The sequence below is a fragment of the Dipodomys merriami genome, unplaced genomic scaffold (assembly GCF_024711535.1).
Source record: "Dipodomys merriami isolate MVZ:Mamm:240054 unplaced genomic scaffold, mDipMer1.0.p SCAF_25, whole genome shotgun sequence".
NCBI classification, from domain to species: Eukaryota; Metazoa; Chordata; class Mammalia; order Rodentia; family Heteromyidae; genus Dipodomys; species Dipodomys merriami.
Genome location: NW_027203937.1, coordinates 21831237 through 21851091, shown reverse-complemented (window position 1 = coordinate 21851091; position 19855 = coordinate 21831237). Strand labels below are relative to the sequence as shown.

General features: G+C 40.6%; 1 protein-coding gene and 1 long non-coding RNA gene across 7 annotated transcripts in view; one reads left to right on the top strand and one right to left on the bottom strand.

Moving 5' to 3' along the window:
- Positions 1 to 19855, bottom strand: part of Ppfibp2 (PPFIA binding protein 2) — a 136957-nt gene that overhangs the window by 51562 nt on the left and 65540 nt on the right. For all 6 annotated transcript variants that reach the window (XM_070035225.1, XM_070035224.1, XM_070035228.1 and 3 more), the window contains 2 exons: positions 6657 to 6743; positions 1654 to 1767 (listed from right to left, as the gene is read on the bottom strand). In XM_070035225.1, coding sequence (XP_069891326.1) covers positions 1654 to 1767; positions 6657 to 6743 — 201 coding nt within the window. The remainder of the gene's footprint in view (positions 1 to 1653; positions 1768 to 6656; positions 6744 to 19855) is intronic.
- Positions 1967 to 9764, top strand: LOC138836496 (uncharacterized). Its single transcript, XR_011374958.1, has 3 exons — positions 1967 to 2222; positions 6525 to 7059; positions 8401 to 9764. It is a non-coding gene; the product is annotated as an uncharacterized lncRNA (long non-coding RNA).

Below are 19855 nucleotides of genomic sequence, written 5' to 3'. Positions count from 1 at the left end.
CAAAGCCAGCTGGTAGGCAAAGAATGCAGGCATTACAATGCAGCCATTCTTAGACACCAGCTTCCTGAAACATAAGCCTTCTGATATTTTTTTATATTCAAACTTTTGTGGTCTCTTTTTGGATTATTTGCAACACTCTATATTCCTCTTCTTTTTCCTTCCCATACCAAAGCCACACCTTATGCAGGTATGGCTAGAAAATATAATCTAGTGGATTATTTTATCCCACTCTGTGAAAACTCTTCCCTGCTATTTGAGGGATTTTTCTCCCCATCAGATTGATTTTTCCCTCCCTGGGTCTTCCAAAGAAAGATTCAAAGACACCTATTGCTGCTTGTAATTTTCACAGAATTAAAGCAAGAGAAATGACATGCAATCTAAATAGAAAAATCAAGCAGAGCCATGAGTTATTATAACAAATTTTTATGAAGGCATATGTATAAGAATGCTGACTTGCTTTTTGTTTCCTTTAAGTTCTTCAAATGCACTCAGCTCCCTCCTACTCCCTCTCCCCAAAAAAACCTTAAAAAAAAGAACTAAGCCTTTTAAGACAAAGGTAAAATGCTAAGCCTATATTCAATACTATTCTGCCAAGAAATATTTGAACTGTAGGCTGATCATAGTTTAAAGAAAAAGTTGGAGTGTTGAGCAAAAAGATTATAAAGTCATCTAATTGAATCTATTCATTTTAAAGGAATGACTTTTGCTCTCTAAATAATTAGTGAGAATCTTTTATGTGCCAAGGACCATACCAGGAACTACAAAGCATGCACACATAAACTTCAGGTATGCTTTAATTTTCAAAATGACTGCAAATGCAAAAATGATTTAAGTGAAGAAATACTATTAGTAGATTCAATGAAAACCCCACTTAGCATCTTAGCCAATTCTGAAAGGACTTTGGCCAAAAATTCAACACTCCCTTTATAATCACTGCAACTCATTATTTACAATATAGCAAAGCAATCAAAAAATAAAGAATGGGCCTAAGTCACTTAAGATACTTATATCCTGTGCCAGTAATGATGGCTACTCAAAATTTTTAAAATAGAAAATAAAAATCACTCAAAGGTGCTAAGCATACAGGTCTTGAGGATTTAGTTTTATCTCTGTGGGGCTTACTGCTTTGTCAATTGTGTTCACATATAATTATTTGTATATATATAAATATAGAAAATGTTTCTCATAGGAAGCAAGGACAGTATTATTTGAACAGCAAGGAAGAAACTATTTTCAGTGGATTTTTTCACTTTGATGTCCATTAAATGATATTATTTACATAATACTTTTTATCAAAGAAAAGTAAAGTGAGAGCAAGAATAAGCTGACAAATGGACTTTCTAAGACTCCAGATGTCTCTTAGACTATGGTTTCAGTGACAAGAAGAGGTGACATTGCACAGAGCTCAGGGCACCAGGCTGGAGAGAGTTCTGGCTTGGACATCTGTCTAACCAGCTCAACAGGTTCTTCCTCTTATTCTTCCCCACCCTCCACTCACTGTTCAGGCTGGTTTCACCTGCTGTCCAAACACTGCTCACTGAGCAGCCAATCCCTCCACCAGGCAGGATGGGAAAGTGAGCCAGGCACACAGAAAGAGACTTTCACACAGGAACCGTTTCAAGTCCAGTGCCCTGCAGATCCACCTGCCCTTACCTGTTGAAGCATTTCCTCAGCAGCATTGAGTTTCACCTGGTGTCCTTCCAGACACACTTCTAAGTCCCGAATCTTTTCTCCTTGGGCTTCTACTTGGTCTGTGAGGACACTCACCTGTTGTGGGAAATAAAGCCAGAGTTGGAGGAGCAGGAGAGTGTGAGAGGCAGGAAAGCTCCCCACTGTACCATATCTGAGCAGTGAAAGCACACCACTGCTTCACATGCAAGGGATGGGCTTTCTCATGGCTGAGGCAGGGCAGAGAAAGTGTCCTGCGTGAAGGTAACTCCAGTTGAATTTTTACCTTTACAGGGAGCCTCCACCACTGCCTGAATGACGTTGGTCACGATTCCTGATTTTGACAGACTCAAGAGGGAAGCACCCAACAAACAGCTGCCTCTGGGCCGGACTCCTGCTCCTTATTCCTAATAGAGCGGCCCAACCTCAAGGCATATCTCAGCTGACTTGCCAGGACTTCTGCCACCTCACGTGAAAGAACAATCTAAACCTCTATGGAACCAACCAATGACCTTCCCTCTCTCATAAGGGTGTGAGGACTGCTCACCTATCAGGCAAGTGTTTTGAAGCAATTAAAGAATGTGGGAAGTAAAAAGTGTGTGTTAGCACTGACAAAACTTGGCACTAGAAGGGTTTCTGTGCCTCACAGGTCAAAACATGACTCTAAGTCATATAACACAGAAGCCACACTGCACATATGTGGCAGAAAAATAAAAGTCATTTTCTCCTCTGAGGAAATTGGGAAATGAGATCTCTTTTGGAAATATTAGCTTATATAAATCCATGCATTATAGCTGATTTAAATTATGGCCTATGTTCATATCACAAGGGTTCTCATAGCCTTCCCTATTCGCAAACTTCCCCAGGATCCTCCCTGTTTTTTTTCTTGTTAAGAAATGAAGAAAGGGAATGAGTACCTACCAGAGGTAAAGAAATCAAGAGATGGTAAATTGAGACCATCCTGGTTAAGAGACTTGGCCCTTTATATACATATTATCCTAAATTATTTCTCATGCTTTAATTGAATGATAGATGAAGCGTTAATGAGTTAATGTCAATTCGCACATGAGGGTTTAAATGAACTTTTTGAATGATAAAGTTCCCATTTGAAAATGGTTGAATCTGAATTAACTTGGCTATTTTAAGCATTCCATTTTATACTCTCAAATCATCAATGAATTATTGAAACACATGCATGAAATTGAGATGTGCTCAGAGTTGCATTTCAATCCCCAAAGGGGCTCCTTCTGTCCGCAAGGCCCATCTGAAATAACAAGCCTTTCTAAGTTCTTGCCTGTTTGTTTTTTCCTTGGCCAAGATTTTCAGCAGCCCTTGCCTTTTCAACTGGCAACTTCATTTGCAAAAGTGAGATTCGAAGGGTGGTTCTGCTTCCAGGGACTCAGAGTTCCTGTTTGGAGAGGTGTCTTATGGGAATTACATTATGAAGATTAACAGCTCTACAGCTATACCATATCTGGGCCCAAGTGCTTGGTGGTACCCTGAGGAATAATGCATAATCTCTAGCATTTTATAGCTCACAGATTCAATGGTGCATAAGACTCAAGACAGGGAGGCAGGGGCTTTATGAACCTCAGTGTTTACTCTGAGTATTACAAATGAATGGAGAAAGGTATAGAAAATTGGGGGCAAAATAAATAAAGACCCAAGAATGGGATGGGCTTCCATTTAATAAAAACAAAGGTTTGTTGAACCCCTACTTTCATGTTAGGCATAATTTTAGGTATTGGGGATACAGAATTAAAGGTAAAAAAGGATGGAAATCTTTGCCTTGTCAAAATTAAATTATAATGAAGTTATGAAAGATTTTAATTTTGTTTTAACGTACTCCTGGAAACAGAGTATTTTGTTATGCATGATTGATCTTGTTCTTCTACAAATAGACTCAGGAAAACATTGTAGGCCAAGGACTGCAATTAATTCAATCAGACTAAGCTGCTGTGTGGATTGAGCAAGAGGCAGATGTGGCTGATCTGCTTAACCAGCTCCACCAGCCACAGGATTAGAAGTGAGCCCAGAATGGCTGCTCTGGGAGTGTGTCCGCAGACTCCAAGCACTAGGGTTGTTGGAGGTGTGGTTCTAGTGGTAGAGTGGTGGCCTAGCAAGCTTGAAGCCCTCAGTTCATACCTAGAACCACGAAACCAAAATAAACAAAAATACTAAGATCAACTTCTAACTTTGTGGTAAATAGGGGTTCCTGATTATGTTAGAATTCTTTAAATCTCTCTTATTTTTTTTTTTTTGTCAGTCGTTTGAACTGTGGGCTTGGGCGCTGTCCCTCATCTCTTCAGATCAAGGCTAGCCCACTACCACTTGAGCTACAGCACCACTTCCGTTTTTCTGGTGCTTTATTGGAGATGAGAGTCTCACAGACTTTCCTTTGAACTGTGATCCTCAGATCTCAGCCTTAGTAGCTAGGATTACAGGTGTGAGCCAGCAGCACCCAGCCTTAGAATTCTTTAAATGAAGATTACTCAAGAATTTGGATTTTTTTTAAAGCCATGGATGTGAAAGAAAGCATGATTACATGCTTTTTTTGGGGGGGGGAAGGGGGGTCCGGTCTTGGGGCCTGAACTCTGGGCCTGGGCGCTGTCCCTCAGCTCTTCAGCTCAAGGCTAGTGCTCTACCACTTGAGCCACAGCACCACTTCCAGCTTGTTTCTTTTTGCTCATATGGTGCTGAGGAATCGAACCTAGGGCCTCAGGCATGCAGAGCAAGCGCTCTAGCACTGAGCCACTTTCCCAGCCCTACATAGGACTTTTTTTTTTTTTTTTTTATTAATTTGTAATCCCCTCTGAATAGGAATGTATTAGTTCAATCATGAAGGTTCCTGGTTCAAAATTCTGCAATTTCATACTGTTTGCTGCAAAATTCTAAACTGGATATTCTTTCATTAATCATGTCATTGGGATGGGGTTTCAAGGTACAAATCCCTGAAAACATCTGTGATACCTCCTCACAACAACATTCCCCTGCCCCTCCAACACCCTCTGCCGCCCCCCCCCCACCCCCATGTCTCAAGGTGGCTACTCCCCTGGATCCCTTTCTCCACAGTACTGACTGCAGGGGCAATGCTCCCTTGCTGTGTTCCCCCACACTGAGCACACTCCTGTTTCAGTGTGGGCTGCACTGACTACCTCCCCAGCCTGGAATGCACTTCTCCAGCTATCTGCATGCTTCCCTCCCTAGCTTCCTCCGGACCACAGAGTTCTTACTTGGCTCTATTTTTCTCCATAGCACTTATACCACCCAAAATAGTTTGTTCACTTCTTTACTGTTTGCTCACTCTCCCTCTCTAGCTTGCTCTATACAAGAATAGGGACTTGGTCTGATTTGTTCACTTCTGTATCCCCAGTATCTAAAGTCAGTGTTTGACAGATGAGTGGCAGACACTCAATTATTTTACCATGGCTTAGTTACTTAAAAATCAATGGCCCTGGGTTTAATTCCTCAGTACCACATAAGCAGAAAAAGCCAGAAGTGATGATGTGGCTCAAGTGGTAGAGTGCTAACATTGAGCTGAAGAGCTGAGGGACAGCGCCCAGGCCCAGAGTTCAGGCCCCACGACCAAGCAAAAAATAAATAAAAAAAAAAATTAAAAAATCAATGATATGAAGAAAAGCTAGTCTATGAAATTGTATGTTTGATATGAGCTTATTTAAGGGAAGAAGGGCAGAACAAAAAAAAAAACAGGGAAAATCTACTTCTTTAAAAAATCGTTCTTTACAAAAGCACAATGCCTGTGAGCCTCTGATCATACAAAATAATTGAAATGAATGTCAGAAAATGGAAACAAGTAGTTTTTTTTCTTTGTTGCTTTTTTTTTGTCTTGTTTGTTCATTTATATGTCTTTGGGAGGGTAAAGGGAGGTACAGAAATGGGGGAACAAAGGGTAAACAAATGCAGCAGTGGTACTCACTGGATACTATATTGAAAATGAACTACACGACTTGTGGGTGCGGATGGGAGGGAAAAACTGCAAGGGAAGGGGTGACACTGTCCACAAAAAAATGTACTCTTTGCCTGATTTATATAACTGTAATTCCTCTGTGCTTTTATAGTAACAATTAAAAATTGTTCTTCAATTTCCAGATTCTACTATCACTGATAACTCTAATGGCCATAAAAATAGATAAGATAAAAAGAGAACAAATAAACTCTGCCACAGCACAACTCTAGTGCTACAAAATAAAGCCCACAGTCTGGGGGTGGATTTATCTGTCTCCTTGCATTTGACTATCAGTTTTATTTATCACCCTTCAACCTTTATAGAAAGCTTTACATTCTCTAAGTCATCAATCAATATCTGATACTTATCAGACCTTTAATATAAGCTAAATCCATTTAGATACTAGAGCAAAGAGTTCTGCTTTGGCAATAGACCACTTATCAGAATGCATTACTTCAGGCCTACTCAAGAACACAGCTTTCAGAAATGAAAAGGTTTGTTTGGCTCTTTTTCCATGAGAATTTTTAGAGTTCCTCTCTTCAAAGCAAGGGAGCCATCAAAGGCTTACAGTCCTAGGGCATTTGGCCTCAAAGTTATCAGTGTAGATCCAGTTTAGGGCTTGCATTGGACTCTATTACCACTCAAACTTAGTCCAGCATCACTCACTCACATGTCTAATTCTTAGCAACCTGAAGCTGTAACTCCTCTCCCTTATGGGACACATGGGCTCCCAAAGAACACAGCACCTGGCAGTCAGCCAGTCATTCCAGTGTGTAGAGACAGGTGCTTGGTAGTTGAATGATAAATTAATTAATTAATGAATTCACAGCCCTCACTAAGCCAAGCCTAGAGTTATATTGTGTCCCACTTACTTTCTGGCTTGTTTCAGGAAAAGTCTGTTTGAAAAATATACTCTGGGAGCAGATATTTTCCAAGAAAGAAAACCCCATGATTCCTCAAATGCGGAAACTCCAAACTATAAGTTACCGGAAAGCTGGTTTTCCCATCCAGAACAACTTACCTGTAAGATGAGGGACTCCTTATCACCTTCTAAACGGGCCAAGCGTTCCTGGTAGGTTTCATTACTAGCAGCACTGTGGTGATTTTCCTGGAAGAAAAAAGAAGAAAACTACACTTACCAGGCTGGAAAAACACTACCAATATACCAATATTCCAAATGCAATATAAACAATTTATGAGGAGAGTTTCACTGATTCTATGTGCAAAACCATTCACCATAACAAGAAAGCACAGATTTCAAAACAACTACAAGAAGGACCAAACCACATGCCACTGAAAGGTGTGCTCTGGATGATGGTGCAACCAGCCCTGATGACTTCACCCTTGGCCAGGAGGGCCTCCACAGAGCTCCAGACCAGCAGCTCTTGGCTTGATGGGACACGCTGGATCTGGTTCAGCTGGAGGTACAGCCTGCTGGAGGCACAGCAATAGTAAAGGTTTTCTCTTTGAGGAGACCAGGGACATGGTACTATTCAACAAAAAAATCTATGTGGGCACAACTGGGGCACATATCTAGCTATTTCCTAACTTTCATACCAATGTTGTCTACAGCATATCTTCCAGTTCTGAACATCACAGTAGCGTAGCACTTGTGGGCAGCCAGCTGCAAGGCTCTTCCTTGACTTACATGTTCTTTCCTACCCCAAACCCACCTGACAAGGGCTTTGGCAACCAGGCTGTCATATGGCTTTCCAAAGTGCTAGAGCTAAGACAAATAGGCTACAATGAAATATTTTGAGAATAATCTTAATAGTAGCCAGAGGAAGATCTAAGCAAAGAGAAAACAGGAAATGCAAGGTTGGTAGAAACTACAAGAGAAAGGAAAGGGAGAAGATGTGAAATGTCAGAGGAGAATCAGAATCTCATAAAATGTGATTGACTAGATATAGGAGTTGTCACTTTCTAGGGTGTGTCTGACCTGGTTTAGGCAAGGAGGAGGGTAGGAGCTACTAAGGGCACTGAGCTGGCCCCAATACCACCAAAGTTCACTTGCTCTGTGTTAAATAGAAGGCAAAAATGAGGCACCCACAATAAGCCATCCAGAGTGCTGCAGTCTGAAAAAAGTAAATCTCATTACTAAATGGAATAGCTGAAAAAAGTAAATTATATTGCTAAATGGGAAATCTACCATAAGTTTGCTAATATCAATGTTCTGGGATTCATGAGTCAGGTGTTTACCACCCCAGAGGAAAGTCATGATTGTGCAAATAGGTCATGCTTATCTTGAGGCCATTCCCCACATATTTTAACTTTGGATGGACTATCCAACCTCTCTCCATGAGAAAAGATACCTCTTCCCTCTCTCATCCTACTCCTTCCTAATGCAGAGCCTATGTGAGGGAAAGTGACAGATACATTCCCAGTCCAAGAAGCAGAGACCAAGCATTCTACATTCCAGTCCTAGAGTCTCACTAGTGAATGAAGCACTGGTTGTTTGCTGAAGGTACAGTGGGAGAATGAGCCTGGTGGCACTTCCCTGGGTGGCTGTGCCAGGCACAGTCTGCATGGCTCATGGGGCCTACTGCTACATCACTGACTTCTATTCCAGGCCTGCTCAAGCCTATGTCTTGTCCATTGTTATGGAAGTTCTTTCATACCAGAGACAAAGGGCCTTCACAATTACAAATGACTTCTTTATGGGTTGAAGTTTATTGTTGTTACATTACTATTCCAGGAGCCTTGACTTGATCAAACTCTCTGGTTAGCACCAGAAGGTCTATAATAATCTACATTTTTTTTTTCAGAACCTGATAAGAAAACAGTTCTGGAGAGCAGGTGGAATCCTCCTTATTAAAGGACATACAATGGTGATTTTCAGTGGACAGAAAGAACACTTCCAAATGATATTTCACACATCAGATGGCAGGACCAACTCAGCACCAGTGCGTACCTTTTCCATCAAGAAGTCAAAGAGAGAAGGTCCAAGGGTAAATCCTTTTATAGACTGCAGCAAGTCACCACACCCACTGTGCTCTCTTCAATCATTTGAACTATGTGAATATTTGCAATTTTATGTTATCTTGTCATCTATTTTTAAACATAAGTTTAATTTTTTCATACCAGAAGTAGGATTGTTACCCTTAAACACAGTTTCTAATACTATATCCCATCAGAGATTAGTGATAACTCAGATACATCTCCTTTTCCCACCACTGCCTTTCAAAGACTTGCCTCAAAACTTAAGGTAGCCACCATTGAGTCTCAACCTAATGTCTTTTTTCTTTGCAGCAATTAACCTTTCTATAGGAAACCAGTCTGAGTAATGCCCAGAGCCCAGCAAAGGTGTTGGTTTACTTTTTCCCCTAAATGTCTGTGCTCCCTGACCTCCATATGTGTCCTCTACATGCATATGTGCTCTCCAGGGGCTGTATGGAATGGCATTGTATTAATGGCATTGAAGACCTGACCTCAGCAATCTGACCTCAGGTGGTAAGGACTCCTAGAAGCCCCATGCATGTGGCATCCATGCAGGTGGCTCTCCAGCACACTTTTCTGTCTGGGACTTTGGTAGCTAAGAGGGACAGTAGCTACCAGCTGAACTGATAATGAAACTCATTCACGATAGTCCCTCATTATAATAAACCATTTGTACAAGTTAACAAAAAAATGATGGTTAACAAAGTAAATTGAAGACATAAGTTCAGCTAACACTGGAAAAATGTGTGTCATAGTTCATAATATCTGTTAGAAGTTGATCAAGTATCTGAATTCACTCTAGCAGCCAACAGAAGAGAATCCTTATCAATTGAAAGATGCACAGATCAGATGAGTTTGGTGGCTCGGCCTGAGCCAAGCTACTCAGGCGGCTGAGATCTGATGATCATGGTTTGAAGGCAGCCCAGGCAAAAAAGTCCATGAAACTCTTATCTCTAATTAATCTTCAAAAAATGTATGGAGCTGTGGCTCAAGTTGGTAGAGTACTAGCCTTGAACAAAAAAGCTAAGGGACGGTGTCAAGCCCTAAGTTCAAGCCCTGGTACCAAAAAAACAAAAAAAAAAAACTAAAGCAAACAAAAAAAAAAACAGCTAGGTGTGGTAGTGCATATCAGTAATCCTATTTAGGATGCAGAGGTAGGAGGATGGTGAGTTCTCTCTGTAAGCCTGGTACAAGTAGAGAGACCCTGCAGAAAGGATTGGGGGAGCTAAGGGAGAAGGGGGGAGGAGGGACAAGGAAGGGGAGGGGAGAGGAAATCAAAACTTCAAAAATCAAACTGCCTGCCTAAAATCAAATTTACTCCTGGGCAAGAGAGAAACTGCTCATGTTTTCACTGAGGCTTTGTAATGAGATAAACAATATCTATGACAATACTTTTATGGAAGACAGATGAGCAAAATACACTGCTTTTGAGTTGCTTGAAAAGTAGGTCAAAGGCTAATGGAAAATATGGGCCAAAAGCCAAAGCAATTCCATGAGACCAATACACACTGTCCAAGCACAGTGCCATCAATACATATCATTCACCACATGACAGGCACTGTCCAGAGCACTTTATGTGCATTAATTCATTTAATCTTTCCCATGACCTCATAAAATAGATGTTATTTTTGTTTCCATTTTACTAGTAAAGCACAAAGCATCTTCAGACACAATGGATTAGTTTGCCCTCGTTATGTAGTAAGCTAGTATGCTTCCATTGTTTTAGCGTGAGAGAATAGATCACGTATAAATTTGTCTTAAATATTGGGACTGCATGATTATTCACTAAAGGTTGAAAAATATCTTTAACAGAGGAATGGCTGAATAAATGACACTTTATGGGCAATTTGTAGCACTCTGAAATATGTGACAGATAGGTATGCACATCATAGAAATATGTAAATGGCTAGGAAAAAAGCAAGATCCAAAGCAGAAAGTAGAAAGCAACATAGCCCCATAGTTATTTACATATACATGAAAATAAGTAGAAAGCAGACTTTTAACAGTGCTCTCTTTTGGGGAGAGATGTGGTGGTATCAATGGTCAAGAGGGATGGTAACCATAATATCTGAGTTTCTTACCAAAATGTTTTTTCTTGAGTATTTCAAATGCATTAGAAACACTATTTGAGGATGTGTAGGGGTTCTTGGTACTTTTGACTGCCAACAGACTCAAGAGATGAATCCTTCCCTATGGGTCATCCTGGTCCATCACTGTCCTCTTATACCAGCCTCCAGAATCACTGCTGTTCTAACCTTGAACAGTGGTTAAACTGCAGTGGAGCTATGCTCCAGAAAGACCAATATCTGCAGTTATCACCTAGATTAAGACTTGCAGCCCCTCAGAAGGGCACAGGCCAGGATATACTCCAGCCTCTACCCAAAAGCACTTGAAAACAAGACCAGGAATTTTATTGGAATGATTTTCTTCAACATCAATGTTCAATAGCCAGAAGTTAAAGATTTGAGTTGGGATGAATAGATTTAAACTCCTTAGTCTACTAATTGGCAAACAGGCTTAATCACTTTCTGATGTCATCTTGCATTATGAAACAACTGCATCACCAGGACACAAGAACAGTCATGTGATAAGGAAAATGTGATTCCAATTTGAGAGACATGTTTTAAAAGGCAGAGTTAAGACATAGCACTGTTCTGTTCTACTTCAAAAGAGCTTGCTTTGTCACAGTTTTGCTTAACTCTAATGGTGGAATTACAGTAGAAGTCTTAGATCAACACTGAGACCACACATCCAGATCCCTGAGCACTTCCAGTTTTGAAGAGTCTTGGAAAGTCTTATCTGTGCTCTCTATTAGATAAGTCAATGATAAAGCAGTATCTTAGATCCTTGTGTGTAAATTCACATTGAAAGAACCATGCCCACATCCCACTGAGAAGACAAGTGGGATTTTGAAAGATGTTATAGGCTAGCTAACTCTTTCCCCACATTACAGGATGGCAAGTGAATCTACTCTGTTAAGGATGCTCATCCTATTATTCAGTTAATGATACTAGTCCCTAGGCTAGTGAACGTCCAGTGAACGTACTCAGTATTGTTTCACATATATTTGACCAAAATTTTTTCTCTCTGTTGACAGTTCTTGCTACATATGTAACAGAAGGAAAAAAATCAATCTTCTCTCTAGATTTTCAAGGTCTGAACTATTCCTGATATTATAGTTCAAGTAGTTATCTAAGAGTACTATGAGGGCTATGTGATTTATGTACACAACAGAAGTGATACTTGGACTGAAGAGTGAAATCTTATTTTCTCTTGCACTTTGACTGAGGAGTGCTACGATGAAACTAAATATCTCTATTCTGTCACAGGACTGGATAAGAACAAAGAAGTCTTGTATATTCTCAATGACTTGGAACCTTTAGCTAGGATGACTGAGCCCAAACCTCCTTTGTCCATATCAAAACATTATTCTCAAGAAGTTGGACAAATCTGGGATGTAAGGAAATCTATCCTTTAAATTCTTAATCTCTTTGCAGACATAAACAGACCAGAACTCTCATTTCAAGGTCTTCCTTAGGCCTCAAAAATGACGTTCCCAAGTATCCTTGGGTACAAAATAATATAGTTCTTTAATAGACCATCTTATGAGCTGGGCATTGGTTCCTCACACCTATAATCCTAGCTACTCAGGAGGCTGAGATCTGAGGATTGGCAGACATCTGAGCCCAGGCAGGAAAGACTGTGAGACTCTTATCTCAAATTAACCACCAGGAAACTGGAAGTGGGGCTGTGGCTCAAGTGGTAAAGCACTAGCCTTGAACAGAAGAGCTGAGGGACAGCACCCAGGCCTGGAATTCAAGACCCATGACTGACCAAAAGAAAAAAAAAGACCTTGTTATGGGGGACTTTTTCTTTAAGATCTGGATTGTTATCACCACTGCTGCTGGGCAGGGATAATACATAAGTTAAGCAATCAAAAGCCTGAAGTTGTACTATTTTCTAAGCCATCCACAAGTGAGACCAGCTTCAGGAACATGGACAGACATGCAGGAGGCTCTATGGTTGGGTATTTTTGGATTGACCATAATAGTTAATTAGCCTCATCAATTAGGAGATCAACTAGAGGCTCTAGGGAGATCTGTATATGGTCCAGAGGGATGGAATTGCTTAGTGGGATTCCCCCGGAAGAAAAAGGAAGTTCTGTCTATATGGTTTCATAAACTGCTTTGTGAAATGGAAACTCCTTTGTATAACTACTTAAAGATAAATTTTAAAAAGCAAAGTCTAAAAAAAAAAGACATAAATGGGCTGAGGATATGGCTCAGGTGGTAGAGTGCCTGTCTAGCAAATACGAGGCCTTGAGCTCAGGTCCCTCTACCCCTCAAAAATAAAAAATAAAGACACCAGTGTAGGTCAGGTGCAGTGGTAAACACCTGTAATGTCACCACAGATGCCTAAGAGTTTAAGACTAGTCTGGGCTACATAGTGAAACAAGTCTCAAAGAGGGAAAAAAAAAGACATCAATGTAACGGAACTACTATCCCACCTCTCACAATTCACCCCTGAGTGAACAAGTAAGGGTTTTACTCTTGATAAGTTCCTTATATTCAGAAACCTGGATGCTACCAGGCCTAGGAAGTAAAGCAAGTTTCTACATTTTGGAAGACACTGCATTTTGATTAGTGATGAGAATATCAGGGAATAATTAAGATATTCCCCACCCCCGCAAAAGAAACCTTTCAAGTTTGTAGAAGAACCCTAGAGTTGTTAATTTCCACTCTGCTGATTTGCTAAGGGGAAGGAATGATGAGAAATTATGTTACTCTTGGCAGAGAATTCTTCTGAATCCTGTATTATAAATTAACGGAATCCACTGCTTATCCTAACTAGGCCAGGATCATCATCTCTAATATAAACCCCATGTCACAAATGAGGTCTGCCATCATCTTAGAGATAGTGTCATCTCTCAGCTACCTGACCCAGGCTGGGCTGTTTGGAATTCCCCCTTCAAATTTTAATTTAATTTAATTTTTTGTGTGTGCCAGACCTGGGGCTTGAATTCAGGGACTGCACTTATGCCCAAGCTTTTTTGCTCAAGGTTCATGCTTTACCACTTGAGCCACAGCTGAACTTGGAGCATTTTAGCGATTAATTGGAGTTAAGAGTCTCACGGACTTACTGCCCAAGCTGGCTTTGAACCACCATCCTCAGATCTCAGCCTGCTGAGTAGCAAGGATTACAGGTGTGAGCCACTGGTGCTCAGCTTTATTTTTGTATATTATATTATGTTCATTGTTGTGGTGCTGGGGTTCATAACCAGGGCTTTGTACATGCTAGGGAAGTGCTATATCATTCAGCTATGCCCCTAGTTCTCTGAACTTTTAAATGGGAACAAAGCACATGATAGGCAGTTCTGAGGGCGCTATCAGTGGCTATGTCCTCTTCTAACTAGATGAAATGCATTTGCAACAGGAATCAGCCCCCACATAGACAAAAACAAACAAAAACTAAGAAAAAGATGAGTGCTTTCACTCACCTTTTGTCCCATCTGGGCATTTCTACCATTTACAACCAAAACTCTGGCTAAAGCATTTGTCTCAAGGTGATGATTTGACTGAAATTTATCCCTCTGGAAACAGACATTTAGGAAAAAATCCTGCTATGTGCACCATAGTCCTGAGTGACAGAGGAATTCTGCATTCTGTTTGCTTGATTTGCTTGAGTTGGCAATTTTTAAGAGAGAGTTGTCTGTTCTAAGCCAACTACAGTTAAAAACAGGATTATCATCAAAGGCTAAAAGGAATCTGCTTTGTGGTTCAGGGTGTGTCTGTGTGGGATGTACTGGAATAGAAAGGGCACCTAGTCTCTTTTGTGTGGGGGACAGAAGGCTTTCTATCCACCACCTGTTTGCCTCTTCCCCCCCCCCCCCCACATAGAGCTAGGTAGTTAGATAGGGACAAGACACAACAGGCCTGTGTGTGGAATAGGATGTGACCTAAGAAAAACAAAGACATAAACAGGAGCTGACATCTAAATAATATGCAAGTGAATGGGAAATGAACAAATCAAGGATAAGAATATAAACGTATCTAATAACTACTTAGGAAATTACATTAAAAGAAATGCATGCCATATACAGATGTACAAATGCCAAATCTGGAAGCTGGGAGAATTGTAGGTTTCCTGTGTCCCACCTTTTGCCCAGCTGGACTTAAGGCAGGTGTTCTAGGGAGAATTTCTACAGCATTTACAGTATTTCTACAGCATTTCCTTCCCAAAAGCACATCCCTCTCAGTCACCTGTGGCCAAATTAGGACTGCTGAGGATGTCAGGGCTATATTCTAAGCTGTGTGATCTCAGGTAGACAACCTCACCTCAGATTTCCAGTCCCTTTAATAGAGAAAACTATATCCATAGAGCAACAGAGAACCATTTAAGTCTCTCTTTCAATATGTGAAAAATCTATGGGAATAAACATATGGAATGTTTTTTTATAGCAGGATGTGTTAATAACTCCTCTGTGTTATAAACGGGTTTTGAATGAGCCTAATATTATGGACATCACTTAAATGGCTTTGTCAGAGTTCACAGAGGCCAGAAGCAGTTCATCCATTCTACTGAGAGTTTTCATTAATTTCCTCTTGTTTTTCTTTTACAAGTAAACAAGAGAAGCAATATTTCTGATCAAGACATCTAAGACATATCCATAAAGGTCTGTGCAAACAACCCAAGGGAAAAATAACCAAAATACTTTCAGGCTAACAAAGAAAATAAGGAAACTCTGGATGACAACACCGAAGCCACTGTTAATGAATAGTCCAGGAATCATGCCCTTGGCACACACAGCTAAAGATTTCACTTTTCCATTTGCCCATGTTTTGAGTCATACTTTCATGACCATAATTTTTCCTATTTATACACATTTTATTGTGCACTAAGAGTATTATGTGCTACATACATGTTTGTAAGAATACATTAAAATTGTTAATGGCAAGTAATGACGATCATTACGAAAGTTTGTGGGGTTTTTTTTGTTTTTTGTTTTCTTTTTACTTCTGTTCTAATGTAGAAGGTAGGTAAAATGTAGATTAAGCATGAAGTATCAACAAAATCAATCCCCAGTAGCATTATCAAAGCTGGTATGCTCTACCTGGTGGCTCACTAGATCCCATAATGCTAACTTGTTTCTGGTCTGGCACATCTATAATGACCTGGCCAAAGTTAGCTCTCCAAGAGTCCTAGATTAGAGTGTGAAGGTCTCATGTCAAGGCTGTGGGCCATGCAGAATCCCAGGAGTAGGACTCTATTATAAACTTTCTGATGTCTGCCAGGAGAGCACAGCCTTCATGTATACATGCTCTGAGTGGGAACCATCCAGCCCACAATCATAGGGGGCCCATTTGATCATCTTGTACATACTGAAATAGATATATCTTCTTCTCATTGGCTACTCACAACCCATCTGCTTATATCAGTCATTTTGTGTGGCTCACAAATGATGTTATATAAATGGCCTCTGGCACAAGAGAAAAAAGAAAAAGATTCCTGACCCATGGAAGATGCTGGGTGAGGCAGTTCGGTACCATTCTCTGTTTGATACATCCTAGGAGACATCCTGAATCTCATTACCATGGTTCACAGCGCTTGGTGGCAGAGTGGGTTCCAGAGCAGTCAAATGGGGCAAGGGAGTGGTCAAAATGGGGTGTCACTGGTATGCAAGTAAGGGAGAATCCCAGTGTCATAGCCCTAGCCATCCTTGGGTATTAGAGTCAACAGCTGAGACACTTTTTTAAAAATATTAACGTCTTAAGTACTTGGCCTGGTGCTATATCACATTTCCTTCATGTTTCCCATAAGCTATAGATTCTAGTTTCTTCACAATCCTTGTTATAGTGTGCACGCGCATACACGCACGTGCGCGCGCGCACACACACACACACACACACTGTTCCAACTGGTCAGAGAATGTTTTTATATGACAACTCTTTGACTGAAAATATGCTGAGATTTTGGTGATACTGAGGATTGAACTCAAGACTTCATGCTTGCTAGGCAGGCACTCTACTATTTGAGCTACCCTCCAGTGCTATGCTGCTATTTTGAGTGCAACGAACTGGTTAAGTCTTGGCCCTGATAAATATTCTTTCTTTTCTTTCTTCTTTTTTTCTTTTTGGACAGGGTCGTACTTGGACTTAAAGTCACAATCCTCCTGCCTCAGTCTCTAAATACTGGGATTACATGTATGTATTAACATGTTCCACTTGGTTCTTACTTTTAGTCTCTTAGATAGCATGCATTTTCAGTTGAATAAGACAAGAGAACAGACTGCTGGGTCAAGGGATTTTGATCAAATGCAGACAACCAAGTGAGCCAGGCCTGCCAGGCCCAGTGCTTCCAGGGAGATGTCAACACCACTAAGTCTATATCTGAAGCTTAGAAGTACTACTTACATGTAAACCTTTTAAAACCTGTAACATATAAACCTTAAAATTCAGGGTACCTAAATAAATAAATAAACATAAGTGGCTTATAGAGCTATCGTCAATTCCTATTACATGATTCAGGGCACCCATCACCAAGGGAACCAAACAGCACAAGTGGAGACAGGTGTTTTTAAGTAGTAAAAGTTCCCCTGCTTAGACCTTTGGCTAGGAATTCTTAGGGCTTTCTGGAAGTTATTATAAACTCAAGTATTCCCAAGATAAATTTTAATTTTTCTAGGCAAACATCAGTTGAGCTAATTCACTATCTTTGGTATGGCATTAAAGAAGTTTCTTCCAAATGCAGTGTGACTAAAGCACAATCAGCCAGACACTAGGGGCTCAAATCTAGAATCCTAGCTCTCAAAAGCTGAGATCTGGAAGATCTTGGTTTGAGACCAGCCATGGCAGAAAGCCCAAAATAATCAGCTAAAAGCTGGCTGGTAGTTTGGCTCAAGTGATAGATAACCAGCCAAACAAGCAAGCTGAGCAAGCATAAGACCTGAATTCAAACCTCAAACTGGCAAAGGCTCTAGGCACCAGTGGCTCACACCTGTAATTCTAGCTACTCAGGAAGCTGAGATCTGAGGATCGCAGTTCAAAGCCAGCCCAGGTTAGAAAAGTTCATGAGACTCTTATCTCCAATAAACCACCAGAAAACTGGAAGTGGCACTATGGCTCAAGTGGTAGAGCGCTCATCTTGAGCTGAAGAGCTGAGGAACAGCACCCAGGCCCAGAGTTCAACTGATGACAAAAAAAAAAAAAAAACTGGCAAAGGAAGGAAGGAAGGAAGGAAGGGAGGGAAGGAGAGAAGGAGGGAGGGAGGGAGAAAGAGGGAAAGAGAAAGAAAGAAAGAAAGAAAGAAAGAAAGAAAGAAAGAAAGAAAGAAAGAAAGAAAGAAAGAAAGAAAGAAAGAAAGAAAGAAAACACAGTACACTAAGATCCTTAGCTGCCAGTAGACTAACAAAAGATCTTAGCCTGACCTTATCCTTTCTTCCTTCTTCCTCTGGTTTCAACTGTATATAAGGAGAGACTAAGTATTACAGTGAGGTTATCATTTCCACAATGATTTAAATGCCCGTCTTTGAGGAAAAACAAAGCCAAGTCGTGAGTAGCGAATTAATAAGCTTCTTGTTTGGACAATGCTCATGTCATCACATGTCACTGTTCACTTCTCTCTTCAGTGAGTTAAATGATCCTGAGCACCTCCCAGGGGCAATAAACAATTGGAATTGTATGAACACCAACAGCTGGGAAAGGGAGAAATAATTTTTACCTTCCAAAGACAGAAGAGGGTTTATGGTAGAGGCACCATTTAAATGACTGACTATAAAAGAATTCTGGGAGAATGGGAGAGCTGTTCCTTTGGAAATAGCCTTCCCAAGTCAGATAGGATATCCACAAGGTCATAACAATCACTGAGATTCAGATGTTCCGGTCTTCCAAAATTAACACAGCGAACAAAGGTGTCTTGAGAACAGACTACCCGAAAATTTTCCAATACAAGGGCTGTGTGAGGCTCCCTAGTGATCTTCCTGAGGAACTTGATTTGGAATGGAAGAAACACATTTGCTTTACCAAGATCTTTCCTTAAAATTATAAGCTTCGCTTGGCTTGGTCATTACTGACACCTCTGTATCCACAAGGAGCTTCTATCAGTGGACTATGGAAGTGGGATCTGTATGTGTGTGCTTGATAGACTGTGAAGAGATTGTATTGTAATTAGAAGTACAGTAGGAAGAGAAGACTCCTTCAAGAGTTTCCTCACCTTGTCTGTTCCAACAGAAGCACTGACTCATTACTATTGAAAAACACCTTCACAGACACAGCGGCATCGCTGTGTGTTGGAGTTGGGGGTGGAGTAAAGCAGTGTGACTATTTTCGCTCTCCTGGAGGCATTGAGTTAATTGCCTGGTGCCTTGTAGACTGCTTAGACCTTCCTCATGAGGAGCCAACAACCAGACAGGCAAAGAATATGGAATCAGACAGGCTATAGAATATGGAATGAGGTGAGGGGGCAAAGTGAAGAGCTGTTCCTTTCACAAGAATGTCTGCATTCCTTCAAGATTTCCAAATGGGAATGAATTCAGGAAGACATTAATGGGAAAGGTTTCTTGGGATGTATTATAGAAAGTATGTATTATAGGAAGGAATTTTAAAGACAAATGCAGGTACAAAGCAAATGTGCCTGGAGGGGCTGAGGAAGGAAAAGAGGGCATATTTGGGGGGAGGGAAAGTAGGAGAAAAATGGGGGGGGAACCTTTTCAACAAGAAATGTACTTATTACTGTATTTATGTAACTGTAACCCCTCTGTATATCACCTTGACAATAAAAATAAATAAAAAAGAGGGTATGTTTTATCTTACACTTTCAAGAATCCTAATAGTGATGGCTCAACTTTGCTAATCACAGGTATTCCAGAGGTAGAAATCATGAGGACTGCTGTTCATTGCCACCCAGGCAAAAAGTTAGCATGTTTCCCTATCTCTGTGAATAAAACAAAAATGCTTAGCATGGTGGTACATGTCTGTCATCCCAGCTATGCAAAAGACTTCATCTCCATCAATGGCTGGGTACGGTGGCATGCAACTGTTATCCCTAGTAATGCAGAGAATCACATGTAGGTGGATCACAGGCCAGGCCAGCCTGGGCATACAGCAAGACGCTGCCTGGTAAATAACAAACAGAGCTTTTTCAGGCATGAGATTCTTGAATCTAATCCCCAGTATTAAAAATAAAACAAAACAACAAAAAAGGAAAAGCAAAAAAGACAGAGCATGGCTTAAATAAGCAACTGTTTATCAAGAACAAGGTCACAAGTTCAAAATCCCAGTACTTCCC